General features: G+C 35.4%; 1 protein-coding gene across 1 annotated transcript in view; it reads left to right on the forward strand.

Moving 5' to 3' along the window:
* RFX6 (regulatory factor X, 6) overlaps positions 1–21,739 on the forward strand; it is a 55,453-nt gene extending 33,714 nt beyond the window's left edge. The window contains exons 7-19 of the mRNA XM_011935071.1: positions 495–602; positions 5,571–5,648; positions 5,764–5,877; positions 7,587–7,636; positions 8,690–8,849; positions 9,743–9,887; positions 11,506–11,615; positions 12,560–12,677; positions 14,122–14,244; positions 14,901–15,107; positions 16,466–16,978; positions 18,207–18,419; positions 20,904–21,739. Of these exons, the coding sequence (XP_011790461.1) occupies positions 495–602; positions 5,571–5,648; positions 5,764–5,877; positions 7,587–7,636; positions 8,690–8,849; positions 9,743–9,887; positions 11,506–11,615; positions 12,560–12,677; positions 14,122–14,244; positions 14,901–15,107; positions 16,466–16,978; positions 18,207–18,419; positions 20,904–21,079 (2,115 nt within the window). The 3' untranslated portion in view covers positions 21,080–21,739. The remainder of the gene's footprint in view (positions 1–494; positions 603–5,570; positions 5,649–5,763; positions 5,878–7,586; positions 7,637–8,689; positions 8,850–9,742; positions 9,888–11,505; positions 11,616–12,559; positions 12,678–14,121; positions 14,245–14,900; positions 15,108–16,465; positions 16,979–18,206; positions 18,420–20,903) is intronic.
* The last annotated feature ends 292 nt before the right edge of the window (positions 21,740–22,031 follow it).

The following is a 22,031-nucleotide window of genomic DNA, read 5'->3' on the forward strand; positions in this document are numbered from 1 at the left end:
GGATCGAAAGTTAGACTCCAATAAAAATTTTAGCAGTACTTACCTCTGAAACTGAATAAATCAATTTATGTTCAATTATCTCATTTACTTAATTTGTAAAAAGGGAGGTTGGATTTGACAATTCCTGATCCTCTTGTAGTTAAAATAATTTCAATAGTTCCAAAGGCAGATCTTCCTAAACTTATGCCATTAGCAAATGTGTACTTAAATTTCTGAAGGCTGTGAAAACTGACAAATATTCAAAACTAAAATTTGAAGTGATAGGAAAAATATTCTAACTATGAAACTATTTATTGAAGGTTTGAAAACCATTTGGCTGACATGTCTCGTTTATTCAGTTACACAATTGAAACAGTTTACTCAAATCTCATAAGTTCTCATGGTTTACAGGATGAAGAAGAATTAAATTTTATGGATTTGTATTTTACTAGAATAGTACTTTGGAAGCATATAGTTGATAATGATGTATTTGTTTTCATTTTTCTAAATTATAGGGTGGCTTCACTCGTAAATATTCGCTTAGCTCAAAAACTGGAACACTTCTTCCAGAATTCCCCAGCGCTCAACACCTTGTATACCAAGGATGCATTTCTAAGGACAAGGTATCAATTACAGATACTTCTTTATTGATTTTCTGATATGTTGGCTCCATATGTCAATTTGCTGGGAATTTCATGGCACTGCAGGAAGCAATCAGAAATCTGCATAATCAAACATAATTGACTGATTTATAGGAGAGGCAAACTTTTGTTAACATTGATTAGCACTTCCAATTAATTATTTACCATCTCCATGATAGTGTCTAATCAGAAAGTAGTAAAATAAACCTTAAAGACTAAACATTGTTTTTCATTTAAAGCTCTATTGAGGAAGAAAATACTAGAATGTGTCTGTCACATACACTTTCTTCAATTAAAAGTTTTATGTTTTCAATTATCTCCATTTTATTTCAGTAAATGGTAATCAAGCATTTCTCTGGGACAGAATCTGTCCCTAGCACTGAGGGACATGGTAGATGAATGCAAGGACTATGTTAGATGAGCACGAACTTTCCTTACTTCTAAAATTCTGTGTTCTCTTATATTTGCATTTTTTTTAAAGTTAAGAAAGAATCATTTTCATTGGGATTCAGTTTATAAATAATTCTTAATATGACTTTTCAATGTTTATGTAATAGCGTGTAAACTAAATCTTCTATTTCTGTACTTCTAAAGTCATTTGTCGGGGATCTGTTGGCTGTTTAGTAGCAGAGACCATTATGAAATTAGAGCATAATTATTTCTACATTTTTGTTTCAACCAAAGTACATATTTCATTAGCATTTGAAGAAGACATCTCTTATAGTATGTTGAGTCAGTTCATATTTCTGAGATACAAAGATAGAGGAATGTGATTAACATCCAGATGCTTTACTTTAGTGATGGGCTTTTTGTAGAAATGAAGTAAAGATAGCACATTGATTTAAAAAAATGTTTATCGGCATATAAGTAGGGATGCATAGTAACTTACAGGGTTCATTTTGATGACAGCCATACTCTGTTAGTTAAGGATAGGCAAAATATTCTTTAAAAAGAATGAAAACATGTCTTTTGCAGCAACATGGATGCAACTGGAGGCCGTTAACATAAGCAAATTAATGCAGGAGAAGAAAACTAAATATTACATGTTCTCACTTATAAGTGAGAGCTAAGCACTGGGTATTCCTAGTCATAAAATGGTGACAGTAGACAATGGGGACTTCTGCTGGGGAAAGGGCAAGAGGGAAATGGGTTGAAAAACTAACTGTTGGGTACTATGCTTAGTATCTGGGTAATTGGATCATTCGTATTCCAAACCTCAGCATCTCTTGGTATACTTATGTAACAAACATGTGTGTGTACCCTGTAAATCTAAAATAAAAGTTGGAAAAAAAATAAAGTAAAATATACCCTTAAAAAAAGAATAGGCACAGTATTGAAGATAATTCTCAAGTGCCAAATCCAAGGAAGTCTCTCAAACTACGTTCACTTCTGACTGTTCTCTCCCATTACATTTCTCAAGTTTATCACATACTTTTTACCTTATAGATGTAATGTGTGATATGATGACTTCATATTTGAAAATCCCCCAGTGAATGTTAACATGTGGCAGTTTGTGAGGATTCCTGTGGAAATCAGGGGGATCCAGTCTTCTGAGGGAGGGTTTTATTGGGTTACTTTTGTGGAGAGGATTGCTTCCATGCAGACTTACCGTGAAGATGTTTATGGTGTAAATATACCTGGTGGGAGGGGAGGGGGGACCAAAAAGGCAAGCAACAAAGAACAAAGGAGAGGTGAGAAACAGGCTCCAATAGTTTACCAGGAATTTCATGTTTCTGTGCTGGCCTCCAAGGAAGTTCATACCTGCCCATTTGAAAGACTAGTCTGTAGATCATTTCTCAGGTATCAAGGTGCTTTTATAACCCCTGGTTTCTAAGTTCATTCCCAGTGGACTCCATCATGAAAGCCAGGGACTAACACTCTTTTTTGAGGACAATTTAGCTCTGTCACCTTCTTTGCCATTAGCCAGGCTCCTCAGGTCTAACTTATCAATTCCTAGAAAGTGTGGTGGGGCTAAAATCAAGCACTTAAGGCACCTGCTTCTTTTTCTTTTTCCTTTTGAGACGATGTCTTGCTCTGTTGCCCAGGCTGGAGTACAGTGGCGTGATCTCGGCTCACGGCAACCTTTGCCTCCCGGGTTCAGCGATTCTCCTGCCTCAGCTTCTGTAGGTGGGATTACAAGTGCCTGCCATCATGCCTGGCTAACTTTTGTGTTTTTAATAGAGACGGGATTTCCCTATGTTGGCCAGGCTCGTCTTGAACTCCTGACCTCAAGTAATCCACCTGCCTCAGCCTCCCAAAGTATTGAGATTACAGGCGTGAGCCACCGCGCCAAGCCAGCACCTGCTTCTTTAAGGCCGAAAGAATGGAGACTGCCCAGTGAAAAGCTGACCCCAGTGAGGGACCTGACTGAACCCGGGGGCCTGCTTCTCATAGTGTCTCTCGAGGCAGTTGTCTCCCCCACCATGTGCTCACTGTCTTTAGGGGAGCTAAGCCTTGTCTCTGCTCCTGCTCACTCTAATACAATGTCTATTCTCAGAAAATTGACTAAGATTATGTTTACAAAGAATGCAAAGTACACTGGAATTAAAATTTATTGCCCTAAAACTATGTAAGTATTAAATAAACAAATTAAGTATTATACTAACAGTAAGTTTTAAAAATGTTGATGATTTGTATATAAAGCAATAAATTTTGTAACAAATAGAAATACTTGTGAAGATAACGGCTTACTTGTACTTTAATAGGTTTCAGGGCTCAAAGGATTAATTTTAAAAGAATTTATTGATACAGAATAGATGTACATATTTTGGGGGCACATGTGATAATTTAATATGCTCATATAATTTGTACGGATAAATCAGTGTAATTTGGGTTATTGATCACCTTAAATATTTATCTTCTCTTTTTGCTAGAAACATTTGAATTGTTCTCTTCTAGCTACTTTGAATATACAATAGACTACTGTAAGCTATAATCACCGTACAGATCTGTCAAACACCAGATCTTAATTCTTCTATCAAACTGTGTATTTGTACCCATTAATCAACTTCTCATTATTTTCCTCTCCCCGTCCTCTTTCCGACCTCTGGTAACCACCAGTCTACTCTCTACCTTCATGAGATCCACTTGTGTAGGTCCCGCATATGAGTGAGAGCATGTGACATTTGTCTTTCTCTGCTTGGCTTATTTTACTTAACATAATGCCCTCCAGTTCTATCCATGTTGCTGCAAATGACAGGGTTTTATTTTTTATGGATGAATTATATTTCCTTGTGTATATACCACATTTTCTTTATCCATTCATCCACTGATGAGCACTTAGGTTGATCCCATATGTTGGCTATTGTGAATAGTGCTGCCATAAACATGGGAGAGCGGATCTCTCTCTTTGATATATTCATTTCCTTTTTTTGGATATATACAGAAAGGGTTAATTTTTGACAACAGTTATGATTTCCCTTCCATCTTTCATGTCTTACTCATCCTCATTTTAAACATATGACTTGGAATAATCCGAAAATATAATAGCATTGCCTGAAATATAGAGCAAGTCTCACTTGCGTTGATGGTGACATATCCTGCTAGAGGTATTCTATAATCAGCACAGCTCCTTCAAACGGATCAATAATGTTCATGTCATGGTTATACTGCTCTGAGCTAAACCACAGAGATATGCGTATTGGGTTGTGGGAATAAAGGGAAATGCAAAGGGTTAGGATAGGACACCTCCATCACCACCACTACTCTAGATGCTATTGGAATCAAAATAGCTGACATCCATCAGTTTCTTAATATGTACTATGGATTATTCCAAACACTTTATATTTGTTAATTCATTTAGTCTTCCTAGCCACCCTATTTTATAGCTACGGTTATTATCATGTCAATTTTAGATATGAAGAAATTAAAGCACATAAATATCAAGTAGTGTGCCTAATGTTACGTAACTAGTAATAACTAGTAAGTGGCAAATTAGAGCTGAGATTGAAATCCAGGTAATCTGAAGGCAAAGCTCACATATTCAACCTCTAAACATTGCTTTTTTCCACATAGAGTTCATAACTGGCAACAGGTAGGGAAATTTCTAACATGTAAAATAAAAGTTTTAGTTTAAATGTTATTAAGTTGCCAGAATATTATCTAGTTTTAGCCTACTGCAAATTTTAGAATATATTTAAAACTTTTTAAACTATGCTATGCAAATATCCATGGTAACTTGAAAATACAGGCTTTTCATAATAGACATTCAATGTTTGAAACTTTTTTTTGAAAATGCATCATTTGGTATTGTTACTAATTCCAGATAATGTTTAGTAAGGTCTTACTGGGTGCCAGGCACTGTTCCATATGTATCACATCTTATTTTATTTGATTTTCTTAACACCATATAAGCAATATGTTATTACTACTTACTTAAAAAGCTTGGGGTCTCAGAGACAAAACCACTTTTGCAGTCATACCTGGTAAGTAGTGCAGGGAAGGTGGGCACCCAAGTTGAGCTGACTCCAGAGCCAAAATTTGAAACCGTTACGCCATACTACTGCAAGAATCCACTTCATAAAACTGTGTGAAGATTTGATGTATTTTACTACTTTATGTTTATTTACCTGAATCTTTGTTACTAGTTTTACTACTTTATGTTTATTTACCCAAAAATTAATTTAAAAAAATTTAAATTTAAATTAAAAATTAAATTTTAAAATTTAATATTTTAGTAGGCATAAAACTAGGATGTTACTTTGGTTCATAGTACTCTGAAAAATTACCTTTTGCATACTATACTGTAGTTGTCCATTTGTTTGCTTTTCTCCCTTCACAAGGCACTAAGATCCTTGAAATAAGAATTTTGCCTTTATTTTTGAGTCCTCAACATTGAGCATACTGCTTGGTACATAATAGAATCTTTTAAAAAATGTGTGTTGAACAAATTAACAAGTAAAGACAGTGTTAAAAGAATGCTTTGGTTAAGCTTTTTCTTCCTTGAAATAGGTTGATACGCTCATAATGATGTACAAAACTCACTGCCAGTGTATCCTGGACAATGCAATTAATGGAAACTTTGAAGAGGTAAGAATGACAAAGAATGCTTTATTGACCCTATTATATATACTTACATGTTCTGTTCTTAATGAGTTCATGTTAAAGAAAAAAAATCTTAACATACTTTTTACTCTGCAACTAGATCCAGCATTTTTTATTACACTTTTGGCAAGGAATGCCTGACCATCTTCTTCCCTTACTTGAAAATCCTGTTATCATTGACATTTTCTGTGTTTGTGACTCAATTCTTTATAAGGTAAGCACTTTGATGTGTCTTAAACATGAGCCATTTATTTCTTTGCATAGCATTCTATCTAAATTCTTACAAAATATTTTCAGTAAATGTATTATTTATGGTTGGAGATACACTATCATTTTTTTTCTGATGAGAAAGCAAGTAATTTAATAGTGCACATTTAATAGTGTATGTGTTTTAATTGAAGTTTACATTAAGTAAAACAAACTCAATTTGTTTTTACAGCTAATAATGAATCTATATGTGACACACTTATTAATATGTGAAAATTAGTTAAATTTTATTAACTCTCTAAGGTGTTTTCAGATTAAAATAACACAATGGATTTTTTTCACAATGCCAGTGTTTTGGCAGAAAGCAGAATTAGGCACCCTCATGAGATTAATAACTTGAAAATCTCAAAAACTTCTAACTTTAATGCACTGATGTCTAATTCTCTTCTCAAACCAAATCAGAGTTCCTAAGTGTCTACAGAAGGATCTCGAAGACATCCTAAATAAGGACAAGCTGATTGTCCTTCTAGCCAGATATTTAATGGGAGATGGAAAGAGGCTAATTCCTGACAGTCTCTTCCCTGGTGGCTACAGGTTCTAAGCTGACGGAGAAAACTATATTGCAATGTGGGTACTTTAAAGTGAGTTTGCCTACATTTGCCTGTTAACTTATCATAAGGAAAAACAAAAGCTTTCCTTTTAAAAAATAATCTGAGTTGGCAAGAAAACCCAAGCTGGACGCTGCTGTTAACATTTAGGAAATAAAATCCTTCTAAGTTAGTTGCCACTATCAGATTCTCAGCTTTGCAGAAAAGTAAAACAAAAGCTATTTATAGATAACTAAGTCCAGAAGCCCCTATGCAGACCAAGAACTAATGAGACAGCTTGAATAAGACAGCTCATATTTTTGTCCTCTATCCAGTACTTACTCATCATAGGAGAAAGGAGGAATAAAGTACAATATATTTTCTGCCTTTAGTTCAAGTTAAAGTTAAAAAAATTTCAAAGAAGAGTAAGGATTGTCTTTTCTTTTTTCTGGATTGAATATGGATGCCATTCTTTAGAGAAAAACAGTTTAATTTGCATTAATTGTTTGTAATACTTAACACTTGAAAAGGCTCCCAAAAGGGGAGAGGAGGCAGCTCCATGAGTGAGTATAAGAAAAGACCTGGGGCTCATCCACACGCATTTCCATCAGAGCAAAGCTTTTTGGACTGTCTTTCAGTTTGTCCAGGAAATACTTTTAAAACATATTTTTTCCTTTAAGTGATCTATTTTTTTAGTCTGGTATAAAAATCCTGACTTTAAATATCTTTAAATGAACCCCGTTTCTCCCCTTCATGATGGACCCAGGCAGGCACAGTGAGCTCTGTAAGTAGAACGATGTAAGATGAGTTTCTAAAAAATCTTCCTCCCACCTCTAGAAAGTGGTCAGCTTTTCATCATAAAACAGTATATGATTACCATGGACCAATCCATTGGTAATTAACATACTGAGCATATACATATACAGTGCTATCTCTTGTTTTTATTGTCATACATACCCACACACAACTCATACATACATTCATGTTAGAGATAAAATTCTAACTTTCAGAAAGGAGTTAACATGTTATTCTCTAGGAAGCTAGGAATAAAAAGTAGTTGGCCAATAATATGTCTTTCTATAGAAATATTACATGAAGATTTGTATTAACCTCTTTTGCTATGATTAAGGTTCTTACAGATGTACTAATTCCTGCAACAATGCAAGAAATGCCTGAAAGGTATGTTCAGTTAATAAAACATGAGCATTCCTAGTATAGGATTTAACTTTATACATTATATTATAAGAAAACATTAGGTAGTAATTTATTTATTTTTCAAGAAGACTATTTTCTACTTGTGTCCCTTTGTATTTGCTGGAAGCAATGTGTCTTACAATGTGTCTTATAGTTGGGCCTCAACAAACAAAATGGGTGAAACAATCCTTCAATCCCTTTAATTTGAGAGTGGCTAAAGTGAAAAATAGATTTAAGCACTGTTGACCTTCGAGAAATTTTTCAATGGAAACTAGCTGGAGTATGATAAAAAAGATAATTAATGGAAAATAACCACAAGAATAAAAACTATAGGATAAATTATTATATTTTATTATTAACTTTTGTCTTAATTACAAAAGCAGAAAGTGGCATGATGAAGTCACTGGCTTCTTTTAACAAAGGAATAAAATCTCAAATAGTTTATTGAAACAATACCAGAAGATTTTTCAAAAAAACTTTTCAATATAAGAACAATAGAATTCTGAAAAAAAAACCAACTTTTTCTCTGAAAACAAAATCTAATGAAATAATAAAATTTATTTTAATACTTTGGGGGTACAAATTCATATAGGACTGGACATAGTTGGTGCTCCAAAAATAGATGTTTCTTGATAAAACAAATTTTACTTTTTATTTACCTTTTCCTCTAGATTATTTCATCTATATGATAGTTGGTATTAGCCTGATCAATAATGTCTTTTAATTCTCAATTGTAGTCTTTAAATATCTATTCTGTGCTCTGAATTGGGTACTTGAAGTGGAGTTTGAAGAGCTTGAGTGTTTTGACCAAGATGATAACAAAACATCTCATGTACCCCATAAATAGATACACCTACTATGCGTCCACAAACGTTTAAAAAATATATCATAGAAAAGATGATAAATGGCAGACCTAGGCTGTCTGACTTCAAAAGTACTGCTATTGAAATCATAGAATAATAATATACCTCAATTGAAATATAATTGTTTAGTGTACTTTTTAACAATGAAGCATTTAACACATAGCCTTCTTTGTAGCTTATTAGCAGACATAAGAAATTTTGCTAAAAATTGGGAACAGTGGGTTGTTTCATCCTTGGAAAACTTGCCAGAAGCCCTAACTGACAAGAAAATACCTATTGTGCGAAGATTTGTTTCTTCTCTGAAACGGCAAACATCTTTCTTACATCTTGCTCAGGTATGTTGATTGCTAAGCTGAGAGCATTTGAATTACCGTATAAAAAAATGAGTCTTCTGATAAGGACAGATTGAGGAACTTTCACAGATTGAAAGGAGATAAGTAGACAACAACTAAATGCAACATGAGACCCAAAAAGAATGCTATGATAGAAAAAGCACATTAGTGGGAAAGCTGGTGAAATTCGAATTATGTCTATAGTTAATAGTATTGTACCATTATTAATTCCTGATTTGGGTAATATACAATAGTTACAGAAGATGATAAGAAGCTGGATGGAGAGTATATGGAAATACTCTGCACTACCTTTGCAACTTCTCTGTGATTTGAAATTTAAAAAACTTGAATGCAATTTAACATTTATTTGCCATGTGAATCTAATTGCTACAAATAAGGTTGTCAGAAATTAGCCTATGTGATACTTAATATTGTGAAACCACAAACTTAACATATTTTAAACTGCCGACTAATCATAGGTCTTTTAAGTAGGGAGAACAAAAGTCATTCATAAATTAAGAATTACTCATTTGTATATTGTTAAAATCTACTTCTCTTTCCCCAAAATGATTATTTGCTTTATGAAGATTTCTTGCCTTCTAAATTTTAAAAGACAAGCTTGAGATAATTTCAGATAGGAAATGTAACATTTAAAAATTGTTATTTTATGATCATGGACAAAGAAAATCCATTTATATTTTCTAAGTTAAAAATAATTTTCAAACTTTTAACAGAGATGATCATGAGTCTCAGCTACTGTTTTTATCTTTAAAACAAGAAAAAAGTTATTTATGATACTTTTATCTCAAGGAACTATTTTTCTGATAGCTAAAAATTTCTTCTAGATACATTAGAAATGATAATAGTGTAGTGTCTTCTTTACTTTCTCTATGCAGATTGCCAGACCAGCTCTCTTTGACCAGCATGTCGTTAATTCTATGGTATCTGATATTGAAAGGGTTGATTTGAACAGCATTGGCTCTCAAGCCCTTCTTACCATTTCAGGCAGCACAGACACTGAATCTGGTATCTACACTGAACGTAAGTCCATTCTCTTTGTTTAGAACAAGGTTTCCCAAGCTCAGGAAATTGACATCTTGAGCTGGGTAACTCTGTTGGAGGAGCCTGCCCAGTGTGTTGTAGCATGTTTAGCAGCATCCCTGACCTCTACCCATTAGATGACAGTAGCAGCCTCCCCCAGGCAGAGATAACCAAACATGTTTCCCCACATCATCAAAGGTGTTCTGGGCTGAAAAATCACATCTGATTAAAAAAAAAAACCTGGTTTATAAAAATATTTTTAATTTAAAAATTATCTTCTAATAAAAAATAGTTATAATTACTGTGAAAATACAGAAAATATTGAGTAAAATAAAAGTCATCTATAATCTCATTACCTAGAAATAAATGAAATGGAAATAATCTGAAAATAATCAAAATGGTTTTGAGTTTCGTAAGTTTTCTTTCAGTTTTACATTACATGTGTGCAGATTTGCATGTGTTTTATAGTCTTGTCATCCGGTGTTGTATGATACATATCAAAATGGTATCTCAGCACAATACTGCTTTTCAAAGCAGACTCTCTACTCAGGTTTAGACCATCTGACAGAGACTACCAAGCCAATATGTGTAGCTAGACAACTAGTCTTGAATTCCAAGGGATAACAGCCACTATTTTTTCCTCCCACTGTCTTTGAAAAGATAAAACCTGCAGCCTCCCATACACTGGTGCACAAACTGTGGACTGCTCTCTAGGGCCCAATGTCAACTCCAATTTTTATTTCCTAACTTAAAATAGTATTACCGTTTGAGATTCAGTAAACCTTAAACCCTTTAATAGAAGGATTATCTTAAACTGTCCTTTTAAATATTACATGATAAAACGTTATTTGGGTAAATGGCTCAATTCTGCAGTGAAGAACTTAACTTTTACTAAAGATAAAGGATATTTTGGAAAGCAGGAAATCAAGCTTAGGTTCATTCATTAGCTTTTAACTAATCTGTTCCATTTAATGAAAACACTAGACTCAAAATGAATATTTAACTACATAAACAACTTAATCTTCCCTAGTATATGCATACATATATATATAATATTTAAACCTATATTTCAATATATACCAAGATATATACACTTATTAAAATTTTGGGCACACTTCTAGAGGTTGAGGTGGGAAGATTACTCGATCCTAAGAGTTCAAGACCAGCCTGGGCAACATAGCAAGACCTTTCTCTACAATTTTTTTGTTTTAAATTTAGCCAGGCTTGTTGGTGCATGCTTGGAGTCCCAGCTGCTTGGGAGGCTGAGGCAGGAGGATCACTTGAGCCCAGGAGTCTGAGGCTGCAGTAAGCCATGATCATGTCATTGCACTCCAGTCTGGGCAACAAAACAAGATCCTCCCTCTCTCTCTCTCTCTCTCTCTCTCTCTCTCTCTCTCTCTCAATCACACACACACACACACCATTGAAGAGTACAGTACTAAGGATTTTTTTGTTACTGTTTTCAATATATGATATTAATTCTTTTCACCATTTATCTGTCTTTCCCTTTCATGCTATCAAAGTATTGATGATTCCTAGTTTTAGGTTTTCTCTTGGATTCCAAGTAGAGTACAATATTCTGTTTTCTTTTCTTTCTTTTTTTTTTTTTCCTGGGTAGATGACTCTATCACTGTGTTCCAAGAACTGAAGGATCTCCTTAAGAAGAATGCCACTGTGGAGGCTTTTATTGAATGGTTGGATACTGTGGTAGAACAGAGAGTTATTAAGGTACTTTTTAATGACAGATTCAGAAAATAAGTTTCTTGTTAAGAGTAAATGCTAAACTGGCTATAATTTTTTGACTGGGGGGAGAAGGGTGGAAGGCTGTGTGTGTGAAGGCTTTGAAAAGCTTTTGATGCTCTACAAATAAATCAGGCCAAATATTGAAATTAGGAATATGTCAAGATTTGAGAGCACTGGGCATGGATTCCATTATATTTCTCCTTTCTCGCCCAAAGATTACAAGATGCTCTGCCTTCCCTATCAGTCAATAACATTACAGCTGAATAACATCAGTAGAGAAAGATAAACTTAGAAACTGGAATGATCTGGCCCATTTCTAAAAAGCAAGATTTCATAAATGCTGATGGAAAACATGGTTCTAAGCATTTGCATTTCTGAATCCCAAAAGCTCAGTATTTTGTGTTTTCTCTGTGGTTTCTTCATTTTCTTCAGTTAACCTAGTCATCCATCATGAAACAAGCAATAAGAATAAATATATCCATCACTAGTTGGTGTTAGCTATTCCATATCAAGGAAAGTAGTTATAGTTTGGAGACTTTTTTCCTTCTGGAAGGAAAAGAGATTACCATTCAGTACCAAAGAAGCCAATCATTCACAAAAATATATAGCCCTTCCTTCACACCTCACTTTCTGTTCTTTTTAAAGCTCTGTCAAAGGAAAATTAAAAATAAAAATATTTTGAAAATTATTTCATTTTGCTAATTCTGTTAGGAAACAGAGCCATATTGAATACAGACTTATTACCCTTAGAACATCAGCAAAGACAGGCTAACATTAAATTCCCAGGACAGATAGTTTTATTTGATGAAATAAATGCCATGCCATCTGTCCATTTGTTAGACAGTATATATACCTCTTGATCTAACATAGGATGCATGTAATACTGAGAGGACAGATTTTATAGTTTCATTTTGTTCCTTTACTTTTAGACCAGCAAACAAAATGGAAGGTCGTTAAAGAAGAGAGCTCAAGACTTTCTGTTAAAGTGGAGTTTTTTTGGTGCTCGAGTAATGCATAATCTCACCTTGAACAACGCATCCAGTTTTGGTAACATACGTGCATTATAAAACTGTTCTTACATGAATTATATCATTTGTTCCCTAGTCACATCTCCTGTCAATTTTTAAACATTTTACATTGTCACTTCTTAAACTGTATCTGAATATCGAGCTATGAGAAAATGGCAGTTATGAGCCTGGGTTTTGGAGTCAGACCATAAGCAGGATTAAATCCTAACAATGATCCTCTCTGGCTGTGGGCCAATCTGCTCACTGAAGAAGGGGAAGAATATTCTCTTCCAAGGGTTATGTAGGTACTTTGGTGAGATGATGTGTATAAAAACAAATTGCCTAGCACTCAGGAAATGCTTAATGCATAGCAGCTATTATCATTACATTCCATCAGTGCTTGGATAAATTTTCTTTGTTAAACAAACGATAATTAAGACATTATTTTACAAAATTATTATTCATGGCAATATGGCAAATTTTTGCATCTTTTCTGAGCACCCATATAGCCGCACTCCAGGAATCAATAAACAGCTTAGAAGACACACTCTCATGTCTCTGACCCATCTTTCCTGTTCTATATGACTTGGGAGACACAGAGGGTTAAGTTAGCTTTTTTATAAAATTGAATACCTTCTTTTTCCGTAAAATTCCTGAGACTCCTGTTTTATAGTTATAATGTTAAACTCATGGGTAGGAACTCTGCATTTGGTAGCTGCATTTCAGGAAATCTTCACATTATGAAAGAGATTACAATTAACTAAATTGTTTGTATTTAATGTTCTGTAGAATTAAATAAAATCAGTGAATTTGTATTGAAGAATAAACAAAATGCATTGTCTATTATTTGAAATAGACTTCCCATATTTAAAGTTTTATAAAATATACAGCATTGAAGTCTGGCCTTACTGCAAAAAATACTTTTGTTGGAAAATCTATTGAATAGTTTTTAATAATAAAAGAAGTTTTCATTTTCCAGAACATATTTCACTTGAAAATTACTCTTTTCGTTTTTGCCAAATCTAAGAATATGTTGTTTCAGGCTAGAAAGATAACTCTTTACTTGCCTTTTTTCAGACCGTGTTCGCCATTGTCTAATTATTTAGTACAAAGTAAACAGAAATAGAGCAGAGTAGAGTCATTCTCCCCAAGTTAAAGCTTATCACACTCCAATGTGTGCCCTCTTAAAGCATAAAGCATGTCTCACTTTCATCCGTATTTTCCTTTGATGTAATTAGTGGCCAAAGAGCTGGCAGGACAGTACACACAGAGAGCAGGGCAGGCAATACACAGAAAGATCAGAGATCCAAGTTAAGCATGTTGGTCTTAGCAGGTCATTTAAAGTCCAACAAGTATTTGTTGCTCCTTGTAAAGTGTTGCGAGATGGTCACAAAGATAACTGACTTCTCTTTCCCTTTCCTTCTTTTTCTCTCCCCTTTTCACATTTCACACTGTCCTCTCTTCATTCTCCATCCATAAACAAGGTTCTTTTCATTTGATTCGAATGCTTCTTGATGAATACATTCTCCTGGCCATGGAGACCCAGTTTAATAATGACAAAGAGCAGGAGTTACAGAATTTATTGGACAAGTATATGAAGAATTCAGGTAACTTAAAATAACTATTTTGTTTTGCATATTTCTTTGTTTAAATCTGAAGTTCAAGAATTTGTAAGTGCAAATATTAAGTGAGTTTATCATAATCTCAGAGTTTTTCTCCAAACTAATTCTCACCATATAGTCACACTATTGGAGCACTATTTTTCTTTCATTCATTGATATGTACATAGTCAAAAGTACTTTACTGGAAACTCTGAAGTATACAAAATTAGTGATCTTAATTTCTGGGGATTAAGGTGAAGATGGAGAAGTGACTATAATACAAAAAATAACTGTAATTCAAGACACATATGGTATACTACATATGTAAGTGGTGTAAAAATAGGTTCTATAGGAGTTTAGAGAAGGAAGGAAACACATCTATTTGGGATGGGGCAACTTGCATTTTGAAGACTTCACTCCAAGGTGCATTATTTAGTGCTCTTCATCTACATCCACATCCACAAATATGCAGCTAAAAAAAACCTAGCATCACTGCCAAGAGCAAAGGTCTGCCAGCCTCACTTCCCATGGGAAACATTGCTTAGTAGTTTCCAGATTAAATACTCAACAATGAAACATTTTCATTTTCTTTTACTTGGGTGTATCTACTAGGAATATGAGAAAAAAAATCTCAAATTTCCCATTTTAAAAACTCTTTACAGATGCGAGTAGAGCTGCTTTCACTGCTTCTCCGAGTTCATGCTTTCTGGCCAACCGTAATAAAGGGAGCATGGTTTCCAGCGACTCTGTGAAGAATGAAAGCCATGTGGAGACAACCTATCTCCCTCTGCCATCCAGTCAATCTGGAGGCCTAGGCCCTGCTCTGCACCCGTTCCCTGCTGGGAATACAGACAACATGCCGCTCACAGGTACGCTAAAGGGAACTGCTTAGGTTCCAGCGCATCTCAGAGAAGCCTGTTCCTTCGTTTTTCTTAAAACTCATAACCTCTACTCCAGGAATTCCAACATTAAAAAAGGATGATCTTAACTGAGTTTTAATAAAGATTTATAATATTTTTGTGATTTTCAGCAATGGTAATAATACTGTTATTAACACAGGTATCATGTTTTGACACACTCCATAAATTATATTAGAAGTATGAATAATTAGTTAATTTAGTGGAAGAAATAATTAGATGAGGAGGTATACATAAAATTCTTAAGATGCTTTGAAGATAAAAAAATGGGTTGCTTATTTTTGGATTTTGAGGAGACTTTATTTCTCCTCCCCTAAAAAGTAGATTCGGGCCGGGTGCAGTGGCTCATGCCTGTAATCCCAGCATTTTGGGAAAACGAGGCGAGCGGATCACCTGAGGTCAGGAGTTCGAGACCAGCCTGCCCAACATAGCAAAACCCCATCTCTACTAAACGTACAAAAAATTAGCCAGGTGTGGTGGCAGGTGCCTGTAATCTCTCTTGAACCTGGGAGGCGGAGCTTGCAGTGAGCTGAGATCAGGCCACTGCACTCCAGCCTGGACAACAAGAGTGAAACTCCGTATCAAAGAAAAAAAACTGGATTCTGCCAGTTTAGGTTAATTGTTACAATAATTCTCCCTTTTGATCTAAGGTTCTTTTTGTGTCAAAATGAATATTTGGTGGCTTGAACTAGCTACCAAGATTTAGTATTTTAAATCTGCTTATTGCCTTGTGTCTTTTTTGAAATCTTTTTTATACATTATTTCATTTGAGATACAGAATTTTAAACCTAGAAGAGCCTTATAGTTCAGGGGTCCGATTCTACCAGTGGAACATCGGCGGCCCGGAGAGTTGGTGGCATTCATAAATCACATTACTTATCAGAAGTGTTTGCATGACATTTTGAATTGACTGCTTTGAAGCCATGCCCATTTTGACATTAGAGACTTTTTCTTTTTACCCTAAAAATCAAACAGTTTAGTAATCAGCTAATTTTTTACTTATGGGGAAATATGAGCAGCAGACACCCATGCCCTCCCCATGCTACCTGTGGAGAGACCAGAAAGCCATCCCAGACTTTCCTCTATAGTCACCAAATCCGTCTCCGCTGTTGTGATACATACATGTGTTGTGATTATATTTTTTAAATTCTGGATTTTTGGTGCTTTTCAGTTTAGTTATTTTTGGAGGGCAGGAATGAAGCAAGTTGGAAAACAATACATTAGTAAACCTTTTGGATATTTTTTAAAGATGTGATGAGCTCATCTACTTTAATATGACATTAAAGGAACATTCTGGTAATTTTTTCCAGGTCAAATGGAGCTTTCACAGAATGCTGGTCATATGATGACACCACCCATTTCTCCAGCCATGGCAAGCCGAGGAAGTGTCATTAACCAAGGACCAATGGCAGGGAGACCCCCAAGTGTGGGCCCAGTACTGTCAGCTCCATCACACTGCTCCACATACCCAGAGACCATTTATCCTACTCTCCCTCAAGCCAACCATGACTTTTACAGCACCAGCTCTAACTACCAGACTGTGTTTAGGGCACAGCCCCACCCCACATCAGGACTCTATCCTCATCACACCGAGCATGGTCGATGCATGGCTTGGACTGAACAGCAGCTTTCAAGAGACTTCTTCAGTGGTAGCTGTGCAGGGTCTCCATATAACTCCCGGCCACCATCCAGCTATGGCCCATCCCTGCAAGCCCAGGATTCACACAATATGCAGTTTTTAAACACAGGAAGCTTCAATTTCTTGAGCAACACAGGAGCTGCCAGCTGCCAAGGAGCAACACTGCCTCCTAATTCACCAAATGGTATTGATACGTAAAAGAATTTTTCTTGGTTTTGAGATGGCAATGAGGCAAAATCAGACATTGCGTTCCACCTCTGCTGACTAGCATGTCCTTTCACTTAAGGCTTCCAAAGATCATGGAACTTAGACATTTGGAGCTGATTTCTGTCACATACACATATATTTCCTAACTTTTGTGGCTTTCCTAAAGTTGCCCTTCTTCCTTCTTTTTTTTTTTTTTTTTTTTTGATACAGGGTCTTGCGCTGTAGCCCAGGCTGGAGTGTATTGGCAGGATCATGATTCACTGCAGCCTCAAACCCCTGAGCTCAAGCAATCCCTCTATCTCAGCTTCCCAAGTAGCTGAGATTACAGTCATGCATCACCATCCTTGTCTAAATTTTAAATTTTTTCTGAAGATGAAGTCTTGCTATGTTTGCCCAGGCTGGTCTCAAACTACCACCTTTAAGCAGTCCTCTCTCCTTGGCTTCCCAAAATGCTGAGGTGCCTCCCAAAGGTGCGAGCCACCACCCCTGGCCTGAAGTTGTCTTCCTAAATACCACACATGTTAAAAAAAAAAAAAAAAAAAAGATTGGTAACATCATATGTTTGAGATTTACCTTAATAGCCCCAAAGAAGAATGTTCTGTCTTTTGAAAACATTTTTAGTGGATAATATTTCTTCCTGATAACTAAAAGCAGATTTTAAAGATTGGGACCAAAACGGGCCAATAAAAATTGGAAGTTAAGGGAACTAGAGAGACCTGTGATTTTGAGTCACCAAAATAGGCTTTGTGTGTAGACTTCTTTGGTATCTTTCTCATAAGTGTAGGCCAGTCTTTGTCTCCCCTAAACATGCATCTATATGTGAAAGTAGTATTTTTGTGACAGGTGATAGTGCCTTTTTCTTCATAGGTAGCTCTTGTTAATTTAGATAAGGGAAATCTGACAGAGGTGTAATCTGGTCTTAAGGTTAATACAATTATTATGTAATAAATTATGTATTATGCTATAATTATTATATTAAATTATGTATGATGCTACAACTCTTATGTATTAAAAACAAACAAAACAGCACAGTAAACCTTATCCACATACAAGCGCAAATCCAGTTCTGTAGCATATATAGATACACATGTAATACTTGCAGTTTGATATCTTTAGCACGTCACCTAATTACTTTGTCACTTTTTTCTTTTCTGAAAGTTCTTTGTAGTAAGTTAACAGCAAATTCTCAACATTTTCTGTTACAGGATACTATGGAAGCAACATAAACTACCCAGAGTCTCATAGGCTCGGATCAATGGTGAATCAGCACGTTTCTGTCATCAGCAGTGTTCGCTCACTGCCCCCCTACAGTGACATCCACGATCCGCTTAACATTTTAGATGACAGTGGTAGAAAACAGACCAGCTCGTTTTACACAGACACATCATCTCCAGCTGCATGTCGAACTCCAGTCCTAGGTAAATTATTTTAGTAGTTCTTGGAAACATTTTAAGAAGTCGTTGACCTCAGGTATGCGGCATTACTTGAGGGAGATATGCTGAGGTGAATTGAGCAAGCATGTTCCCATGGTTGATTTATTATTATTACTTTGGATCTAAAGTTATAATTTTTGTATCTGACTACACAGTAACAGTTTTTCATTTCTTATTGTGTATATCTCTATTATGCAACCTACTGCTAGATCTGTTACTTTTTACAAAAAAATAGCTGGTATCTATTAAGGAGGCAAAAAATTAATATGACCTGTCAAATGCAGTCTAAAACTGTAAGTTTTAAAAGGGTAGTAATAATATCTTTTTCTCACTCTTGATTAGTGTTGGACCCAGTTGTAGTGCCAAGAGGTATCTTTAGGTCTCATGATCTCCATAAGTATCCAAAAATCACTCCAAGATTTAAAAAACTGGTATCTTGTGATGGGTGCTACTAGCATTCTCTCATTCTTATTTAAAGTGTGATTCAACACCTCGAGAAAATGTTGCTATTTTTATTGCTCTCTGACATATCATGTAAGTAAAAATAAGAAAAACAGTGTGCTTGCCATGAAGCCTCCTGGAATCTTCTTCCAACTGGGTTACCTTTCTTAATCCTTGTCTATGAAGAAATTCTGCAACTGGTACTAGTTGCATCACCAGCACCTAGCAAAATGTCTGCCACACAGTAGAAACTCAATAAGTGAGTGAGTGAAAAAAGGAATAAAAGCTATGTATATATATGTATAGTCTCTAAATAATTAGTATAATTAGTATGTTATTAGTAATAACATAGATTTAGTCACTATAGATTTAGTTTCTAAAATTACTAATAAGATTTCACAGGGCAAGTATATATTCACTAAGTATCAAGGCAGAGTGTTAATATTTATATGAGATGGTTAAAATCTTCCAATAAAATTGATTTCAGACTAGCGTAAGTAAAGGGCATTGACACACAACCAGAGCATAAGGGAAAATGAAATCAATTTCATCTCTCCTCACTCAGTGTACCTTTCCAATCATTCAATAGGAAGTACTCCTTCTCTTCCTGTCACTGTCACACATGCTCCCTGAGCAGAATCTAGCAGCTCATCTCCTGCTATCTGCAAACGGTCATTGCTTCTAGGTTACTCTAATGAAGCAGAAAATTCCACTTCAGGAAGTTTTCTCACCATGAGACTAATATGTACTGTGTTGCTATTGTTACTATTAGTTCTGTTTACTTGAAGAGATAGTGGAAGCTTTGACGAAACATAGGTTTAAGAGTAGGGTGGAGTCTAAGCTTTAGTTGATCAGAGCTGGCTTACAAGTAGATTGCAAAGTGTGATGCAGGGTAAAATGAGGGGATAGAATAAGTGGATAGGTAGTGCAAGCAGAATGGAGTTCAACTCTTTCTTAATTATAAAGCCTGGTTCTTAGACAGAGAGCATGTCATGTCAGCAATAAGAAAGCAGCAACCATATATGAGGGAAATACAGAGTGAGTGAGCCAGTTAGTGAATTTTATTCAGAACCTACTAGGAACCAGACTCCATTCTAGATGTGAGGATATGGTGGTGATCAGGCCATAGTTCCTGCCTGTAAGAAGTTTACATTATAGTAGAGGGACAGGAAGGCAATAAATATATGAGCAAATCCATTAAAAAGATAATGCCAAGTACTCTGAACTTGATTAAATAGGGTAAAATGACAGATAGTAAAGGAGGAGCTGCTTTCTGTAGAACAGCTGAGAAAGGAATCCTGAGGCAGAAACGTTTGAATTGAAAGCTGAGTGATGAGAAGGAGGCAAAGATGTGAAGATCTGAGGGAGGAGTTCCAGGCAGAAGAAGCAGTGACTACAGAACTGCTGAAATCACAATAAATTTGAAAAAAATCAACGGGCAGAGAGCAGGCCAGTGTGTCTTAAGCACGCTGAATGAAGGAGAGAGTAGAGCAAAATAAAACAAAAAGCAGGGGTGCATCTACATAGAGTAAGATGCTTGGATCATGTTCCATGGGTATGGGAAGCCACTATGGCATTTGAAATGAGTGAAAGTTTGATCTGCTCTTCAGCAATATCATTCTGGCTGCTCTCAGGAGGGAGAGTGGGTGAGACAAAGGTGGAGATCATGGGACCAGTCAGGAGGCTGCTGTGTTGGCACAGGAGAGAAAAGATGGTGATTTGAACTACAACCGCGAAAGTGCAGATGGAAAGAGAAGGTAGATTGGGGGATATATTTTGGTGATAGCACTTAAGTTGAAATTGAGTTTTCTTTGTGAAATATGTAGAGGAAATAATTTCTGGGAGACTAGCAAGTGGGAAAAAAATGGAAGAAAATATGATAGATCTGGTAAACCATACAGACTCAAATTTAGAATAGGTATGTGTGCTAAGTGCAAAAATAAATACAGGGAATTAAAATGAGTGGCATTTGCAGAGAAAAGAAAATGTCGATCAGTTTTCAATTGCTGATTATATTTTCCCTTACAGCTTCCAGTTTGCAAACCCCAATTCCTTCTTCCTCATCCCAATGTATGTATGGAACTTCCAACCAGTATCCAGCTCAAGAAACCCTGGACTCCCATGGAACAAGCAGTAGAGAAATGGTGTCCTGTTTACCACCTATCAACACTGTGTTCATGGGAACAGCAGCTGGAGGCACTTAAACCACCAATGTGGGAGGGGGTGCTAAAACTTAAAAAAAAAAATCTCTACTGTGCAAATATCATTATTCACTCAGACTTCTATAAGAGTAAAGAAAAATGAATATGCAGTGGCTGACATTGTTTTTAAGTCACTGGTACTATGGACAACTCCATAGTGAATGGAGTTACTTGTAGAGTTTGCCCTGCATACCAAGAGTTTAAAATGTGAGCTCATTATTAATCATAGTTTCAAAAATTATCAAATAAAACCAGTGAAGATTTGAAGATGCAAACATTTCAGCTATGAAGACTTACATTTCACTTTCTAATTTATTAAACATCTGTGTGCCCTTTTATCTTTGGTTTCTTTTAAAAGTATATTTAATGCCTTTACAATACCTTTAATTTATTGGGATCTCAGAATCATTGTTTACTATCCCTTATTTGACAAAAAGTCAAATGTGTATGTTCTACCTCCAATGGAAATGTTTACAAGGTCAAGACTTAATTCAATTCAACCAATACCAAAGTTGCTTGACTTTCAATTTCTGTGCATTAGTGTGATGATTTCTGTCACATAGCAGCATTCCGAGTCTATGTAACTGAATGGAGATGATAAGTTCTTTCCCCTCTTTATTTAAAAAAGATTAAAAGGAGTAAAAGAAATAATGTATGGAAATATTTTTAAAGGTGTGGTGCTCTTGGGGCTGGTACTGTTTCTGAAGAATGCTGGGGATTTGCTCCTTAATCTCAACTCCTTTGGATATGAGATTAAGGAGTAAAGTTGTTTGGTTAAACACTATAATTTTAAAACATTTGCATATCATATCCTTGCCTATAAATATAAAGAAATTGTGAATTGTAGACTATTTGAAACTTTTCAGATTTAGAAGCAGTCTTTTACCAAGTACTTTCTTATACATTGAAAGTAAATGAGTGTACAGGGATTAGCTTGATGCAAAGCCTAATTCAG

This window comes from Colobus angolensis, unplaced genomic scaffold (assembly GCF_000951035.1).
Source record: "Colobus angolensis palliatus isolate OR3802 unplaced genomic scaffold, Cang.pa_1.0 Scaffold14, whole genome shotgun sequence".
In the NCBI taxonomy this organism is placed as follows: domain Eukaryota; kingdom Metazoa; phylum Chordata; class Mammalia; order Primates; family Cercopithecidae; genus Colobus; species Colobus angolensis.